At 37.5% G+C, this 18,475-nt stretch overlaps 1 protein-coding gene across 2 annotated transcripts in view; it reads right to left on the bottom strand.

Annotated features, from left to right (window-relative positions):
• The window catches only part of P4HA1 (prolyl 4-hydroxylase subunit alpha 1), an 89,440-nt gene extending 71,587 nt beyond the window's left edge, over nt 1-17,853 (bottom strand). The window contains exons 1-2 of one of the 2 annotated variants that reach the window (XM_081790528.1): nt 17,665-17,853; nt 1,388-1,495 (exon numbers count right to left, since the gene is read on the bottom strand). In XM_081790528.1, the coding sequence (XP_081646654.1) occupies nt 1,388-1,463 (76 nt within the window). In that variant the 5' untranslated portion in view covers nt 1,464-1,495; nt 17,665-17,853. The remainder of the gene's footprint in view (nt 1-1,387; nt 1,496-17,664) is intronic. The other variant, XM_081790527.1, reaches the window with a different exon arrangement.
• Nucleotides 17,854-18,475: the final 622 nt, after the last annotated feature.

The following is an 18,475-nucleotide window of genomic DNA, read 5'->3' as shown; positions in this document are numbered from 1 at the left end:
CATGGACCGTGAGATCGTGACCTGAGCTGAAGTCGGACGCTTAACCGACTGAGCTACCCAGGCGCCCCTCTTTTTTCTTTTTTTAATGTTTATTTTTGAGAGCGAGAAAGAGAGAGGGACAGAGCACAAATGGGGGAGGGGCAGAGAGAGAAAGGGAGACACAGACTCAAAACAGGCTCCAGGCTCTGAGCTGTCAGCACAGAGCCTGACATGGGGTTCGAACCCACGACTGTGAGATCATGACCTGAGTTGAAATCAGACACTTAACTGACTGAGCCACCCAGGTGCTCCAAAGACAAAAACTTTCTAATCATATGTTCCAATTCTAGTTTTCAAGCTACTTCATTTTGCAAATTGGACCATACTGGCAAATTGTTTCTTCATCTAAAATTTTATTTTTAAATTACAAAATAACACTACTTTTTTCTTCTTCCCTACCTCTGCTCTCACTCTTTGTTCTTGAGACTAATTAGAATTAATTTTTTATTCAACAAAAAGTATACAGGGGGCGGCTGGGTGGCTCAGTCGGTTAAGCGTCTGACTTCGGCTCAGGTCATGATCTCACAGTTTGTGAGTTTGAGCCCCGCGTCAGGCTCTGTGCTGACAGCTCAGAGCCTAGAGCCTGCTTCGGATTCTGTGTCCCCTCCTCTCTCTGCCCCCTCCCCTCCTCACACTCTGTGTCTCTCTGTCTCTCAATAATAAATAAACGTTAAAAAAATTTTTTTCTTAAGTATACATAAGTATACTTCACAAACGAAATTCAAATCATCTGTGTTTAGTTATTTATAATGGGATAAGAAGACTCATTATTTTATATCCCGAAATTAGGTGTCATAAATATAACGCTTTTGTTTTAGTTAGCACTACAATCACATAAGTGTAGAACTGGTCAACAGGATGAAAGAAAACATCTCACTAAGGCAAATGAAGTATGCATATAGGAAAACATAAAAGGATACATATTAAACATGAAAAATATTTCTGGGGGAAAGACATGTGGAGTTCATCATACATTCTATGTACTTTTGTCTGTTTCTCCTTTAACCAGTATGTTATTTTTGCAATACTTTTGTAATACTGTGTGTTAAAAAAAAGACTAAGTATGTATATTAAGTTATTTGTTGAGTGGACTAACAAAGAATTTTCTTGGTATTCTTTTCTAAATTTTCATAAGTTTCTAACCTGAAAATGTACTGCTTTTGTAATCAGAAAAAAATGTAAAGAAAAAGTTAAATTTTAAAAAAGAGAGACTTGGAAAAGGGAAGGGACTGAGGCATACTTCAGTCTCTAAGAATACACTGTATTTGTTTTTACTGATCTAAAAACACTAAAAAATGGAAAAATTTACATGCAAAAATAATACAAGCCAAAAAATAGTAAGACTTACCAATTGAAGTAAAAAAGCCTGGATGGGCCAAAGATTGGGGAAGTAGAATCCCTACAATTAAAATACACCAGATCATCTTGGAAGACTTAATTTTTCAGGTTCACACACCTACAAGAGAAAATATGGCCATTACAAAAAAAAAAAAAAAAAAATAGGGTAGGAAAAGTTCTCAATCTATTTTTCCTATGAACAAATTGTAAGTCAGACCCTAAGGTTGCCCTAGATTGTTATTAACTCTTATAAATTGATTTAACAATTTAATAAAAGCAACTATCATTTTTCTTTTTTTTTTAATTTATTTTTATTTATTTTTGAGAGAGAGATAGCAAGCAGGGGAGGGACAAAGAAAGCAGGAGACAGAATCCCAAGCAGGCTCTGCACTCTCAGCACAGAGCCATATGCGGGCTTGAACTCCCAAACTGTGAGATCATGACCTGAGCCAAAGTCAAGAGTCTGATGCTTATCCAACTGAGCCACCCAGGTGCCCCTATTTTGCATATAACTAGAGTACTAACTTTATATTTCATGTTAAAGAAAAATATAAATGACAATTTATGCTTAAAAATTCAACCCGAGTTTGTTTTCTCCTTAGTTACTACTATAATTAGATTAGATAATAGCACCTCTTTCAGATAGCCTGAAAAATAAGTGTTCTCTGTGATCTACATCTAAACCATGAATTTCCCATAAAATATACAACTTCATTAAAGTAACTTAATTTAAATATTACTAAAATACTTTCTAAAATGTTAGAATATGTTTTAAAGGGGAAAAAAAGGTTTCAGAGCCACTGATTAATCCTTCAAATTACTAACTTGTTTCATCTTTTTCCCACATGCCTTTAAATTTTAAAATAAATTTAATTAAAAGTTATAGATTTGGGGGCACCTGGGTGGCTCAGTAGAATAGGTGTTAGCTCTTGACTTCGGCTCAGGTCATGATCTCATGGTTTGTGGGTTCGAGCCCCACGTTGGGTTCTGAGCTGGCAGTGCAGAGACTGCTTGGGATTCTTTTTCTCTCGGCCCCTCCCCCATTTGCATGCTCTGTCTCTCTCTCTCTCTCTCTCAAAATAAACTTAAAAAAAAAATAAGTCAAAAAAAAGTTGTAGATTTTAGGGTGATGAAAACGTTCTAAAATTAACTGGTGATTGATAGTTGAAGAACACTGTAAAAGTACTAAAAACCACTGAATCATGACCATTAAATGGGTGAATTGTATGGTATATGAATTATATCTCAATAAAGCTGTTATTTTTAAAAAGTTGTACAGAATCCAAAAAGAATAAACAGACCTGTAGATTTAAGCTAGTAATTTCTCTCAAAGGACCTTGTGTTGAGGTTTTTCTATCTACTGTGTTCTATGTAAAAATTCTTAGCCTAGTACATAGCTGTGGATTTTTTTTTTTTTTTTTAACTTGGCAGCAAACCCTTTCTTTCTTTTTCCTTTGTCACTGGTAGCACTGACTACTAGAATGGATTCTTCATGGCAGGTGCAAGTACCAACTATTCAGCAGAAAGATTTACCCTTCTTTCCCAAATGTCCTGATAGCACTCTTTTCTTGCTCCCCCACCATCACATACATGGACTTTTAAGTCCTCCTTATTACCTTAGAAAAGAATCAGTTACTATAACAGTACCTTTTGCCTCAGTAACAGGCTTGCATTTGTTACTCTTCTTGTCACCCTATTCTTCTGAGCAGGCACCTCTGACTCTTTCCAAGTGACTTCACCTAAACCAACAGGTTGAAGTTCACATTGGAAAGCTCCCTATTCGGCCAAAAAAAAAAAAAAAAAAAAAAAAAAGGAAAACGAAAAAACAAACCTACTTTTTCCTTCTTGAAACTCAATAAAAAATAGATCACCACAAAAACTGACATTCTGGAAGTACTCCTAAGTCTCCTCCCTTAAGTTTGCCACAAACTTCCAGAACCACACAGTAGTGAAATACACTGCTCTCTTGGCTACTTTATAGTAACTCTTTGGGAAGGCTTCTAGAATGCAGCAGATGCAGACACTTCCTCCCCTGGGCTCCTGCCAAAGCACAAGGCTTTTTCAAACTACTGGGCTGTCTGAAGAGTCTAGAATCTTCTCACTGTTTACACAGATTTCAGCCATAATTTTCTTCATGAATAAATGTTATTTAGAAAATACAAATGCTTTTGCTGTACTAATAGAAGGCTAATCAGAAATGTCTAAACGTTTAACTCTGATAGGGAAGTTTAGATTTGTCGGGTAAGAGGTTATGATTTTTTCATAGCTAAAATATATTTTGTCACTAAAATTCTTTGTCATCTTTCACTGTCCTTAAACCTCTCAATGAATCAAGAACTATTCGTCTACAGATATCATCAAAGTTTGAAAACTACATTTTAAGAATGATAGAGCTTACATAAAAATTCAAATCATTAATCAAATGAAGAATAAATTATACCTTTACCTTACATCATGCTGCAAATAAATTCTAGATGGATTAAAGAGCTATAATCAACAAAAAACAACAAAAAGAAAAGTTACTGGATCTCTAAAAAGAGAATTTCTGAACTTTAAAAATGATACAAACAACCTATCAAAAGACAGATGGAATTTAAATATGCAAAATAATCTAGGCTCATATACATTTTAAAAACCTATAAACTACAAACTAGGAAAATAAAGAAAATAGAGCTCATTAAAGGAGCTCATACAAATCAATAAGACCACTAAGATATTAATAGAAAAGTGGATTAAGAACACAGAAAGTCACAAAAGAAAAACTAAAAATAGTTAAACAAAAAGTTCACTGAGTAATCAAGGACTTTTTTTTTGTCCTTCAAATGAATAATTAAACAAATTTAACAAATTCACAATTAAAAATATTGATGGTGCTATATATATATATATATGTCAAGGAACTTAAAATGAGTATGTCCTTTAACTTGTGAATTTAAATAAAAACACAAATTTTAAAAATTAACAAACTCACAGTCATTGCTGGTGAGAATGCAAAATGGTACAGCCATCTTGGAAGACAGTTTAGCAGTTTCTTAAAAAATCAGACATACTCGTACCATACAATTTGGCAATTGTTTCCCTTTGTATATACCTCAAAAAGTTGAAAACTTATGTCCACACAAAACCTGCACATGGATATTTACAGATTTCTTCATAACGGCCAAAACTTGGAAGCAACCAAAATGTCCTTTAGTAGGTAAATAGATAAACGTGGTATACCCAGACAATGGAATATTATTCAGTGTTAAAAGGAAATGAGCTATCAAGCCATGAAGAGACATGAAGCAATCTTAAATGCGTATTACTAAGTAAAAAAAAGCCAATCTGAAAAAGTTATGTACTGTATTATTCCAATTATATGACATTCTGGAAAAGGCAAAACTATGAAAACAATAAAAAGATCAGTGATTGGGAGATGGGAGGATGAACAGATACAGCACAGAGGATTTATAGGCAGTGAAAATACTCTGTATGATATCATAATGATAAACACATCATTTATTTTTGGACATACATTGTCCAAACTCACAGAACATATAATACCAAGAGTGAATGGGTAATATAAACTATGTATGGACGTTAGGCTATTATGATATGTCAATGTAGATTCATTAACTATAACAAATGTACCATTCTGGTGGGGGATGTTGAGGCTACACATGTGTGGGGGTAGGGAGTATATGGGAAATTTCTGTACAGGTTCTTTGCTATGAACCTAAATTGCTTTTAAAAAATAAAGACTTAAAATAAATTAACATCATACAACTCTAACCCTGGTGGAATCTGTATTGAATGAGATTAAGTTTCCACTACTCTGACAGAAAATCATAAATAAATACTGATCAAAACAAAGAAAAAACTTACTATAATATGATCATAACTATGCATGAAAATATGCAGAGGAAATTCACCAAAATGTAGTTGTCTCTGGAAAGAACATTAGGTCATTTTTTTTCTATTTCTCTGTATTTTCCAGATGTCCCAGGGTATATTTACTTTCATAGTGACAATATATACAAAATAATAAACCTAAAACATCAACTCCCATACTATGTAGGTCACCCTACGCTTTTAATGAAGTGGTTAACTACTCTCTAATACAAAAAAGTAGCTAACAAATACTATCCACATTACAGCATGTTCCATATTCTAACTCTATATGCCTCCAGATTTCTCTCTCTGCTACAAAGATAGTAAGCTTATATAAAAGCAACCCAGATATCTAGCCATGAACTACAATGTCAGAGTAGTATACTTTTCTATTATCCTTCCTCCTAACAGACATATGATGCAGGCTAAGTCAGTCATTGACACTTATTCCCACGAACATAACGTCTCAGAGGTGGACTTGTGAAATGGTAAAAAGCAGCTCCTTCTGGAGTTGCTAAGCTCATAGGATGCAAATTGGGAGCAACACATTATCTTTCCCACTTGTCAAAGACACCTAGGAACCCAATCTATAAACAGAACAAAGTCATGCAGAGATCATTCCAAGCTCCATAGCCCTGATTCTTCCAATTATTGCTTTGAATCTGTGAGCTACCCCAATAACATTCCAATCCAGCAAAGGAGCCTCTAAATTCCCTTTTTAAGGAATTTTAAGTTAGTTCAAGTTGAATTTCTGTCACTTACAATGGAAAGTTCAGACCCACACAGCATTACCAAACTACCATGCCAACTTAAACTAGTTAATAAAAAGGAAGATAGCCCTATAGAACAGTAGTTCTCAAACTTTAGCTATATCAAAATCACCTAAAGGTCTGAGGTACTTAAATAATTTATACAAGTTCAGGTGATGGTGATATTGATGGTCTGGGGATCACACTTTGAAAACCACCAGATACAAACAAATCACACAAAAGGTGCTCTCCACCTTTAAGACAGTACAATTTTACTTCAACTTATTTTTTGAAAAATATAATTGAATTTCTAATTACTCTAGTGAATAGTCCTCTAATCTCTTTTAATACTATGTCCCATCCCCATTTTTTCAGAAACCTTAAGGGGTGCCTGGATGGCTCAGTTGGTTAAGCATCAGACTTCAGCTCATCATGATCTCACAGCTCGGGAGTTCAAGCCCCGTGTCAGGCTCTGTGTTGACAGCTCAGAGCCTGGACCCTGCTCCAGATTCTGTGTCTATGTCTCTCTGTCCCTCCCCCGCTCATGCCCATGCACCAGCACTCGCTCTCTCTCTCAAAAATAAACAATAAAATTTAAAAAAAAAAGGAACCTTAAGTGACATGTTAATAAGCAAGCATATCTTTATCAATCACAGGTTTTTAAAACAATGGTTTCCTTACTTCTGATGTCTCATTTCCATTTACTTCCATCTCCATTCAGTTAACAGCTTGCAATGCAAATCATTATAAGCATCTAAGGGTCAAACATCCTAAAAGACATTAGGGTTTTATCAAAAATAGCAAGCTCAGTGGGTAAAACACGTGACTCTTGATCTTGGGGTTGTGAGTTTGAGCCCTATGATGGGTGTAAAGATTACTTTAAAAAAAAAATCTTAAGAAAAAAAATAGAAAGATACAAAAGTCTCCTGTTCTAAGTCCTAAAACAAGTTTGAAGTAGAATTTAAATGGGTTAAAGAGGATGCAAGGAAGGTAAATCTCAGCTGTCTAAAAAGACTAGACTCAAAAAAAAAAAAAAAAAGAAAGAAAAGAAAAGAGCAGGACCTGGGTGGCTCATTCAGTTAGGTTTCCAACTCTTGATCTTGGCTCAGGTCATGATCTCACAAGGCTCCACGCTGACAGCACAGACCTGCTTGGGATTCTCAGTCTCCCTCTCTCTGACCCTCCCTGCTCATGCTTACTTTCTCTCTCTCTCTCTCTCAAAATAAATAAATAAACTGAGAGAGAGAGAGAGAGAGAGAGAGAGAGAGAGAGAGAGAGAGAGAGAGAAAGAAAGAAAGAAAGAAAGAAAGAAAGAAAGGAAGAAAGAAAGGAAAGGAAAAGAAAGGAAAGGGGGGGGGAGAAAGCCAAAGAGGAGTCAAAGATACAAAGATAAGTTTATATGGCCATAAAATTTAGTGCTGAAACACTACAGAAAAATTACAGATAATATTTTGGACTTGGTTAGATGGTAGGTTCATCAGTGTTTATTATCTAATTTGTATAACACACATGTACATAACACATAATGTTTAATATGTACGAATATTATATTTTAGAAACTATGAGGACAGATTTCTCCCATACTGTTTTCTAAAACAGTTTTCTAAACTGTATGGAAGAAATCTTTCTGGAAAACATATTCTCAGGTAAGCCAGGATAAAAACAAATAGCAAAGTGTAATATTTATCCAAAACTTTCCTACAGTCCTTCTCCCAGGAAAGTCCAATCCCATATAGTCACAGGTCAATCAAACCTGGGAACAGATTTTAAAGCAGTTCTACTACATTGTAAATATTTACAACTTTGAGTTATCAGGATTCATTGAATTGTACGTACAAGTTATTCAATGAGTTACTAGGAACAGGGTACCTGGCAAATAATTCTATTAGCCTTTCATTCTAACATTTTTCTTCCAAGAAAAAAAATTGCAACATTTTAAAAAGTTGGTCTTTCCCAGACAAATCATCAAAAATTAATAAGGCTGACTAAAGAATGCTTGATATTCTAATCTAAACTTTCTCTGACACTAAAAATTTTCCACGGGTCTCCTTGCATCAGTCTCTCCATACCTTCCGTAACTACTCCAAATCTTCTTTTAGAGGGCTCCAACTTAAGTTTACTTAACCTCATACAAATCCCACATTCAACTGTTGGTCTTCCTGACATCTGTTAGACTTTAATTTTTTTGACAGTTTTTATAGTCAAAAATTAGGTCTTCTTTTTTTATATAATTTTTTTAATGTTTATTTTTGAGAGAAAGACAGAGACAGAGCATGAGGGGTAGGGAGGACAGGGGGGCATGCAGAGACTGGGAGACACAGAATCCAAACCAGGCTTCAGGCTCTGAATTGTCAGCACCCAATGTGGGGCTAGAACTCATGAACTGTGGGATCTTGACTGGAGCCGAAGTCAGACCCTCAACCAACTGAGCCACCCAGGTGCCCCCAAATTCAGCCTTCTAATTTAGGCTATTACAATGTGGTATATATCAAGACTTGGCATGTCTCTTCCATATAAGCAAGATGGATTTTCTAAAACAACTAAGAGTACTTAACTAACAGAACTAAGTTACATTTCTGTTCTTCCCTATAATCCCTCTGGCAAATTGCCATTTGTTTTAACTTAACACCATGAATTCCAGTCATACTTCTGCTCCCAAAGAGAGTGAGCTACAGCTCTAGTAAATACAAGCTGACAGACAAGTGCTTTTATGGTTATGACCAACTTTTCTATCAAAAATTCAGAAATCATGTTAGCCTCTTTCCCACAGCTTTCTGTACTTGAGCAGTGAACCCAGTCATTGGCTTAATTCCAAATGAACAGCATTTTGAAATTTGATTGGAAAGAAGCTCTAAGTCAAGATCACCCTTAACTGAAAGTACTACACAGTCTGTCTTTTGGAGGTTCCTGCAAAATTCAGTCTTTCCAGTCAGAAAGAACCTGAGTATATCATTTCAAAAACACACACCTATTTTTGTCTGTGTGGTACTTCTACCGCGACTACTTTCTTCTGGAAACTGTCCCTTCTACCTTTTTTTTACTGCCCAATCTACCTTTAATTCATCTCCATAGTTTTATCAATCATGTTAAACAGCATGATACTTCTCCCTCACCAAGTGGCCATTCAAAGTTCTTTCCTGGAAATTTTGAAAATAAAATTGAGAAAAAAAAGGGCAGGCACTCTTTGAATGCCTGAATTATATAAAGCTCAAAAGTAACAGACCAAGTTTTGACATATGGGCCAAAAAGTAAATGAAATTTATCTAGAAAGAATAAAAAATGAAGCAGATATACAGAGAGAAAGATGGACGAGAGACAGAAGAAAACATTCTGATGTTCCAGATACTCTTGAAGTCTAATCACATTCCTAACCTCAATTGTTAAGACAACTCCCTTTCTTCACAATACTTACATGAATTCTACTGTGTGCTAGTATAAGTTGGGTTTCTGTTCAACCCAGAGTCCTAATTAATAGTTTCTCTCATTAACTCTACAGTTAATATTCTTATAGGCAAAATAAATAATACGGTAATTTTTTTTGGCCTGTTAGAAATCCAGTAAGTGCCACTTCTGTACCAGAGATACAGATGTTTAGAATATTACTTTAATCCATTTTTAAAAAAATATTTAAATTGGAATTTGGATTCAAAATTGAATTTAAACTTGCTTTGTTTTCCTTTACCAGTATTCTGCCTCACATTTGTTTCTGTGATGGTTATATTATTACCTAGCAAGCACACCTGTGGTTGTGAAAATAGTACACCAAAAAAGAAAATCCTCAGTTACTAATGTACTAGATTTGCATAGGTCTTTTAAACAGTTCTAGTTTCCACCTTACACAAAATAACTAGGAAACATATAAGTTTCAAAAGTGAAATATGTATTTCACTTACACACCATGGAATATTACTTGGCGATCAAAAAGAATGAAACCTTGCCATTTCCAATAACGTGGATGGAACTAGAGTGTACTATGCTAAGCGAAGTCAGTCAGAGAAAGACAAATACCATATGATCTCACTCCTATGTGGAATTTAAGAAAGACACAGATGAACACAGGGGAAAGGAAGGAAAAACAAGATAAAAATGGAGAGAGAGGCAACTGTGAGAGACTCTTAAAAACAGAACAAACTGAGGGTTGCTGGAGGGGAGGTGGGTGGGAGGATGGGCTAAATGGGAGGGATGGGCATTAAGGAGGGCACTTGTTGGATGAGCACTGGGTATTATATGTAAGTGTTGAATCACTGGGTTCTACTCCTAAAACCAATACTACACTGTATGTTAACTAACCTAAATTTAAATAAATAAATTTAAAATAAAAGTGAATAAAATATATTATCAGTTTAAAAAAACTGAACTTAAACTCAATGTTTAAAGTTTCTGTTGCAACAACAAAAGTCAAGTTCTCCTAAACCAGAAACATTTTACAAATAAATATAGGCTGATGGAGAAAGTTTGAGAAAGAAATCAATCTTATTATTTATTATTAAAATGGTGCTATTCTTCAATGACTTTTAAACTGTATAATATACCCAACTATTTCAAACGCTTCAGTTAAAAATGCATAAATTTCCCAATGTAGGAAAAAAGGTCAGGATTCTTGTGTCCAGAATACAGAATATAAAAAATTTACCATATGTGATATTAAAAGCCCCCGAATTAGTAAGATTCATCAATAATGTCCACCTTTATTTGGTGGTCCCCTTAACAGGAAGCCAAATAAGCAGAAAAGGTATCAAAATATGAGGTCAAATTTGACCATCAGCCAGTAATTTAAAAAAACACGGGGCGCCTGGGTGGCGCAGTCGGTTAAGCGTCCGACTTCAGCCAGGTCACGATCTCGCGGTCCGTGAGTTCGAGCCCCGCGTCAGGCTCTGGGCTGATGGCTCGGAGCCTGGAGCCTGTTTCCGATTCTGTGTCTCCCTCTCTCTCTGCCCCTCCCCCGTTCATGCTCTGTCTCTCTCTGTCCCAAAAATAAATAAAAAACGTTGAAAAAAAAAAAATTAAAAAAAAAAAAAAAAACAAAAAAACACAAGTAATTTAGATGGAAGGGTCTAAGAGGATACTTGACACATAGAAGACACTTAAGAAATGGTACTTTTGGATGTGAGGCAAGAATTTAAGAATAGATGGACTTGTTGCCAAAGATGTCTCAAGGGATGTAGAAAAAGAAAAGACTTGGTGAATGGTGGGAAGCCCAGGAAACCTCAATCCTGGGCTAAGACAGTGAGAAGGAACAAGTAGCCTAGTCTACTAGTAGACAGATGCAGACTTTCATAATTTAAGAATTTGAGTAGGAAAAGTGAACAGAGGCAGTGGAAGGGAAAAAGGAAAAGAAGCAACCATTAAATTATGCATGTTTTATTTGTGGCTTATAAATGCTGGTATTTCCAAATATTAACATAGTCTATATATTCTAACTTTAAGAAAGACCTTGCAGCATCTTCTCTTGGCTATATTAACTGGTTTATATTAATGAAACTGAGTATTTAATAACATAAATGTCAATAAATATTGGTTAAATTAAAAAACCAGCAGTAATATAAAAAGCAGCAATCCTTTAGCGATTCAAACTCTTAAAACTAGGTTTGTTTTCTACTTTGAAGATTGGGGAAATATATATGTGGGGAAGTTTTAAAGTCTAATCTCTAAGTTTAAAGATTTTGTATACACACACACACACACACACACACACACACACACAATTAAAACTTCACACAGTAATGGGGCGCCTGGGTGGCTCAGTCGGTTGAGCCTCTGACTGAGGCTCAGGTCATGATCTCACGGCTTGTGGGTTCGAGCCCCGCGTCAGGCTCCATGCTGACAGCTCAGAGCCTGGAGCCTACTTCCAATTCTGGGTCTGCCTCTCTCTCTCTCTCTCTGCCTCTACCTCTCTCTCTCTCTCTCTCTCTCCCTCTCTCTCTCTCCCTTCTCCCGCTCATGCTATCTCTCTCAAAAATAAACATTTAAAAAAAACAAAAAAAACAAAAAACTTCACACAGTAATTAACTACAAAAATGTTACCTGAGAAGTGGAATCACAATTATCTTCACTCAACCTCTGCATTTTAATAAACATTTAATAGAACATTTCTATTTCTTTAAGTAAATAAGTGAGCTAAAAAACAAAGTCAAAGTAGCACAAATTCAAATCATGGACAGAGTTAGCAAAATCCAAATATTCAACTCCCCAGCTCTACTAGTTGACACAATACCACTATCAATCCCTTTTGCTCCAAAACAAATTTCATTTATTTTTTATTTACCTAGGAAGTCCTGACAAGACAATGTTAGTGTCTTCACCACTCTAAGGATATAAGTGAAAAAGTAAAATTTAGATATTTACATTTTAGAATTTTTAAGCTTAAATAAGGTACATGAGGTGATGACAAAATATTCCAAAAGCAGAATTTTCAATGAAATATGTAGATCAGTAGAACAAAATAGAGAATCCAGATACAGAAAATGGATCTGTTTGGGGGCACCTGGGTGGCTCAGTTGGTTAAGCAGCCGACTTCGGCTCAGGTCATGATTTCGCGGTCCGTGGGTTCGAGCCCCACGTCAGGCTCTGTGCTAACAGCTCAGAGCCTGGAGCCTATTTCAGATTCTGTGTCTCCCTCTCTCTGATCCTCCCCCATTCATGCTCTGTCTCTGTCTCAAAAATACATAAACGTTAAAAAAAAAATTAAAAAAAAAAGAAAATGAATCTGTTTGTTTGACAAAGGTATAAAGGCAACTCAATAAAGCAAAAATAGTCTAGAGTAGTAGTTAGATATTCATATGCAAGAAAAATTTTTTATTTGAGCACCTCGTATTTCCTAATGGACAATGGGTAGCTCCCTGCCCAGGAATTTATATACATTTTAGGACAAATTCCATTTTTCTTTCCCTCTACTCATTCTAGCCTTCAATTCCCTCCTTTTTTTCTAATGCCAGATCCAAAGCTGTCAAGTTCAGAAAAATATATATGAAATAAAATCACATACACTGGAATAGGGAGAGATAAATTCATGGTTGCAGAAATGTGAATCTAGATACGAGTTTCCATTCAACACATACTCAGATTTAATATCAAGTAAAATGTTGGTACTGTGCTTGTATAAGCATGTAACTTTCCTGTCTTATTTCTCCTACAAAACATTTCTCATCACTCTTTGGATTTTCCCATAGGCTACCAGGCACATTATAAATGCTTTTAAAATTAAATTGAGTGGGGGCACCTGAGTGGCTCAGTTGGTTAAGCTTCTGACTTCAGCTCAGGTCCTGATCTTGTGGTCCGTGAGTTCAAGCCCTGAGTGGGGCTCTGTGCTGACAGCTCAGAGCCTGGAGCCTGCTTCAGATTCCCTGTCTCCCTTTCTCTCTGCCCCTCCCCTGCTCATGCTATCTGTCTGTCTCTCTCTCTCTCTCTCTCTCTCTCTCTCAAAAATAAATAAACATAAAAACAAATTTAAAAAAATTTTTTTAAATGCTCCCATGTTTAAAAAACTAAATAAATTAAACAAGTTAAATTAAATTCAATTAAGAGGAATGATTAAGTTAGTTACTACTAACCAGGAACCCTACCTTATTTCAACATTTATAATACATTGGTAATACAGTAAATTGATTTTTTACCCATTCTATTTCCTCAAACTCAATCTGATCAATTATCGGGAATGAAATAATGTGAATCAGAAAACAGACAACCTGGGTCCAAGTTCTAGTGCTGACAGTTACTGTATTCTTGGGCAAATTACTTGACTTCTCTAACTCTCAGTTTCCTCATCTGTAAAATGGGGGTGATATAAAACTACCTCACAGAATTATTTTAAGGATCAAATTATATATGAAACAACACTTTAAAAAATATAAAGTACTTTCATTATTATCAAGTAGATTTAAAAAATCTCTTTTTAGAGCCTAGTCCAATGCCCCTAGAAAATTCTTTCAGGGGTAAGAAAAATTACTGATACAAGGTTTATTGTCAAGTGTTTCTTTTCCTAAGGAAAAAAAAATGCAGATAGAAAACTGGTTAAAGTTTATTGTAGCTATACAGGTGTATAAAATAAACCACTAATTTATAGCCTTCTCTTTGCACTACTTATAATGGAGAAACAGTTCAAATGCCCAACAAGAAAGAAAGGATGAGTACATTAATTTAACATATTATAACATTACTATTTAAATGAAAAATAGGTAAACCACCAAAACATGGACATATTTATATGAAACACTAAGCAAGAAGAGGAAGAAGTCTAAGATAGTATGCATTCACAGATGACACTATGTAAGAAGCATGAATCCTGTACTGTATTTTTGCCAATGTCCAACCAAATATACTAATAGTCAAACTTATCATCCAAATCAACATCAGGAAAAGGAATGTTTTTCATTATACCAAGTTCAAAAATTACTGGAGTAATCTTTTTTTTTTTAAGTTTATTTATATATTTTGAGAGAGAGATAGCATGAGTTGGGAAGGGACAGAGAGGGAGAGAGAGAAAGAAAGAGAGAGAGAGAATCCCAAGCAGGCTCCACACTGTCAGCACAGAGCCAAATGCAGGGCTCAAACTTATGAACCGTGAGATCATGACCTGAGCTGAAATCAAGGGCCTGACTGTTAACCAACTCAGCCACCGGGGCACCCCATTGCTAGAGTAATTTTAAGGAAGACTTTTGAATTTCTAGTTTTTATTAAGGCACAATATTTGGCCAGAAAAAAACTAATGAGAAGATAGCTTCAATTTATACAAATAAATTTCATTGAGTAGAAACATGAATGAAGTTTTAACTAGTTTCACAAATACACATGCACACTTTATTTGGCTTGTCTCTTACATATTCATATATTGTACACACACCATTATGATTTAATTATAAGATTTAAGTTCTCACTGTAAGAAGAGGACTGGTTTAATGCCAAAGGCCTATGCAATTTATTTTTGTTTACATTCAAGCATTTCCCACTTTCAGAATAGAACCAAAGAGATATTACAACAGACAGAAGGGGCAGCCAGAAGGGGGAGCAATGTAATATACGATTGCCTAGGCAATTTAGCAACTTAATAATTCTTTAACTTCTGTTAAAACTCTTTCAGCAAAAGTTTATTGTTGTCATCTATATACTCAAGTCCAATCAGACTTAGAAGCTCAGTTCCATTTTCATAAGTATTCAAGAAATACTGCATCAAGATACCTAGATGTACTTAAAGATTAACTTTTTTTATCCTTATGATAATTTACAGATGTGTGGGGTTGGGGGAGGGGAGTATCTATAAATGGTATATAATATTCCATGCAGATGTTTGCATTTGCATTTTCTGACCCAGGATCCATACCTCTGTCAGATTCTCAATGGATTTCATGACCTTAAAATAAGTTGAGAACTGTTACTATGTATCTCACAGGGCACACTTTTCAAACCTAAGAGCAGTAATTATATCCCAGTTGATAATTAATTGCTAAATAAATTAAGGCATTCCTTCCACAGAAAAGAAGGCTTGCAGCTTTACCACTGGGTCCCCAGAATAACTCTTGCTGCATCCCTGGAATAAAAGCAGGAGTTTGAACTTAATCACCTTATGAAAGACACTGCTTGTCAGTATACAACCCGCTCTGCAGTATTAGAAAAGGTTAACTAACATCTCTTTATCAAAAAGCCAAGATTCACCTGCAACAACCTGGACCACCTAGGTGACAGAAAAGCTTTCTTTTTTCAATAGTCTTTTGCACTGTCTAAATTGTTCTATGGTAATTAAAAGTTATATATATTTATTTTATCTGTTTTACTACCTTAGTTACCAAGACACAAAATGTCAAATGTAATTATCTGCTTACCAAAGTCCTGGCTTTTAGTACTTCAAAATAAAACTCATTTTACGATCTCAAAGGAAACAGCATAATCCATCTAAAAGGAAACAAAGTAGTCCTCTTCCTAGTTAGTCTATGTTAAATCTATAAAAAGCACTTGCCATCAGCTATCTAAAATACTGGCAGGACTTAAGGCATAATGTTTCAAAACCAAAACTGACATGGCTTTTAAAGGTAAGTGATAAAACCTACACTTCCCACAAAAAGGAAAAGGTAAAATTCAAGGTTCTTAAAATTCTGAAATTATACTCACAGGCCAAAAAGCCAGAGTTAAAGAAAAAAAACACATAATGTCTATTTAAACTTCAAATGGAGGCAAAACATGTTAACGGTTGTTCACTTTCAGCTTATTGAATATTTTCTTAAGGTATGTATCCTTAAGGTATGTATCCATTTGCTCCATAGAAACTCGACCAGAAAATCCTTTCAGAAGGTTTTATAAATTAAATTCCAATGTTCCTGCTATTTCATCTGATTATTTCAGAAGACTAGCCTCATTCATAAGGCTATTCACACATCTAAACCTAAAAGTGGAAACACGTTTCTTCCCAGAAACTTTTTTTTAATGAGCAAAAACTATGAAAGAACACTGCTGCCACGTCTTTTCCCCTCCCCCACTCACGTAGTGGCTGTTTCATCCCTTTGGAGTGCATTCCAAGGGAAAGTCCGGGAGCCACAGCTCTCGGAGAAACCAGAAACAGTTAAATTGAAATTGGCAAGCCTCTGTGGCCTTTCAGATCAATTCCTAAAAGGAGAGCGAGCTTCTTCATCATCCCTTTCTTAAAGCAAACAGCGCAAAATTCCAAGAGTCTTCACTCCCCGGAACGCATGTTTGTGTCTAAAAACTGAACTGTATTTAATACATTCGATTATTTAGGAGAAATAGTCCCCTAGAAATAGGCGAGATGGTACCATTCATCCTCCCCCTTTAAAACATGCATCTGGAGGGCCATTCGTGCAATCCAACTCAAAATTCTCACACAACCATGGAACTCGTTTTAATGATGTGGACTTTTAGAAGCAGCAAACTCTCTGCTGAGAGAAAGAAAGTGGGGGGGGGGGGGGGGGTGCGTAGCTCTTGTGCCTTTAAAAAAAAATCGTGGAGGAAGAGGGAAGGAAGAGCAGCTTTCCCGACGACCGGGTGATCTGACAGCCGCCTTCCTCAACCGAGCAGCCCGAAACTCGGCGCCCCGGGCTGCATCTAGCTGCTCCAGCAGCACCGCTGCGCGCAACAGATGAGTCGAGCCTGAACTTCTCCAGCTGGGTCCGCTTCCCAGACCCGACGACTTTTCGACAGGGTAGAAACGCCTCGAGTGCTTCAGCTCCTGCTCTAAGCTTTAAAACCCGCTCTTTACCCGGCCACATGCTAACCATCTGCGGCGGTGGAGGCCAGAAACCCACGCCCCGCCCTCGCGTTCCCCCCAGCTTTTGGAGGGAGGACCAGGTATGAGGAGAGCTCGGAAAAATCAACAGGGTGAGCCCTCCCCGGGAAGGAAGGAATATTCAAGAAAGTCCTGGTCCCCAGGGCGGAGACAGAGACTGCCGCAGCCCCAACGGTCGGGGGCGCCGACCAGGCAGGAGACGGGAAGGGGAGCACGGAGAAGGGCAGTAGGGCCTCTGGGGCAGCCAAGGGGCGCGGGGCGCGGGGCCGAGTCTCCAGAAATGAAGGTATTAAGGCCACTGTGGTAAACTGGAGAACCCTCCGCTCCCAAGCCATCCCACCAGAGAAGGGAGGGACCGGACCGCCACAGCCGTCCGAGAAGGGCCACAGCGGTCCTAGGGCCGAAGCTACAGTCCCCAGGGTCGGGGAAGCGTCTCACCTGGGAAGTGGGGCGGGAGGGGCGGCGCGTTCTTCAGTCCCCTGTAGCCTGCTCTTGGGCCCGATACCGGCTCCTTCCCCTCAGCCCGCTGGCGGCGCGACTGGGCAGCAGAGGGAGCCAGTTAGCCCTTTTATAACCTCTAGGCTGCGACGGCAGCGCTAGGGAGGAGGCGACTGCAGCCCTCGCTACGTGAGCTCGATCACACCAGCGCCCCGGAGACTGCGCAGGCGCCCAGACCGCACCTCCCTCCGGTCCGCGCCCGCGGCCCACACCCGTACTCCCACCAGCCCCAGAGTCCTAGGCAGGAGGGGGACAGCGGGCGGGCCTGGGGTTGTGATGCGCCTGCGCAGGCTTCTCGCCACGCCACCGTCACCTTCGTTACCTCGGATTTGCCTCGCTGCTGTTCATCAGGTTGTTTAAAGCCTTAATTTCAAGATCAGCCTAGGCCTGGGCGTCGAAACCACCAGCAATGAGATAACTTAAATATGAGAAGAGGAACATGGGAGCGTAGAAAATGAAGCTAAAAAGAAGCCTCGGGTGGAAAATAATACAATGCATTCCCTGTTAGTTTGTCTGCTATCTTGGCCCTGAGGCTTTTTGCTTTATCCCCTTTTTCACCTCTTATGTCATTTTATACGAATCTCACTCTATCTGCCACCTTTATACTTTATCAGTAGATAATGGACTGTGGGCTCCGGAGACAGATTGTTGGGGTTCAATTCCCAGCTGAGCTGGGCATGAACCTGTCTTTATCTCAGTTTCCTGGTCTGTAAAACGGGAAAGATGGTAGGTATCCCGTAGGATTGCTGTG

Source organism: Panthera onca, chromosome D2 (assembly GCF_046562875.1).
Source record: "Panthera onca isolate mPanOnc1 chromosome D2, mPanOnc1 haplotype 2, whole genome shotgun sequence".
Classification (NCBI taxonomy): domain Eukaryota; kingdom Metazoa; phylum Chordata; class Mammalia; order Carnivora; family Felidae; genus Panthera; species Panthera onca.
This window is presented reverse-complemented; position numbering and strand designations above follow the sequence as displayed.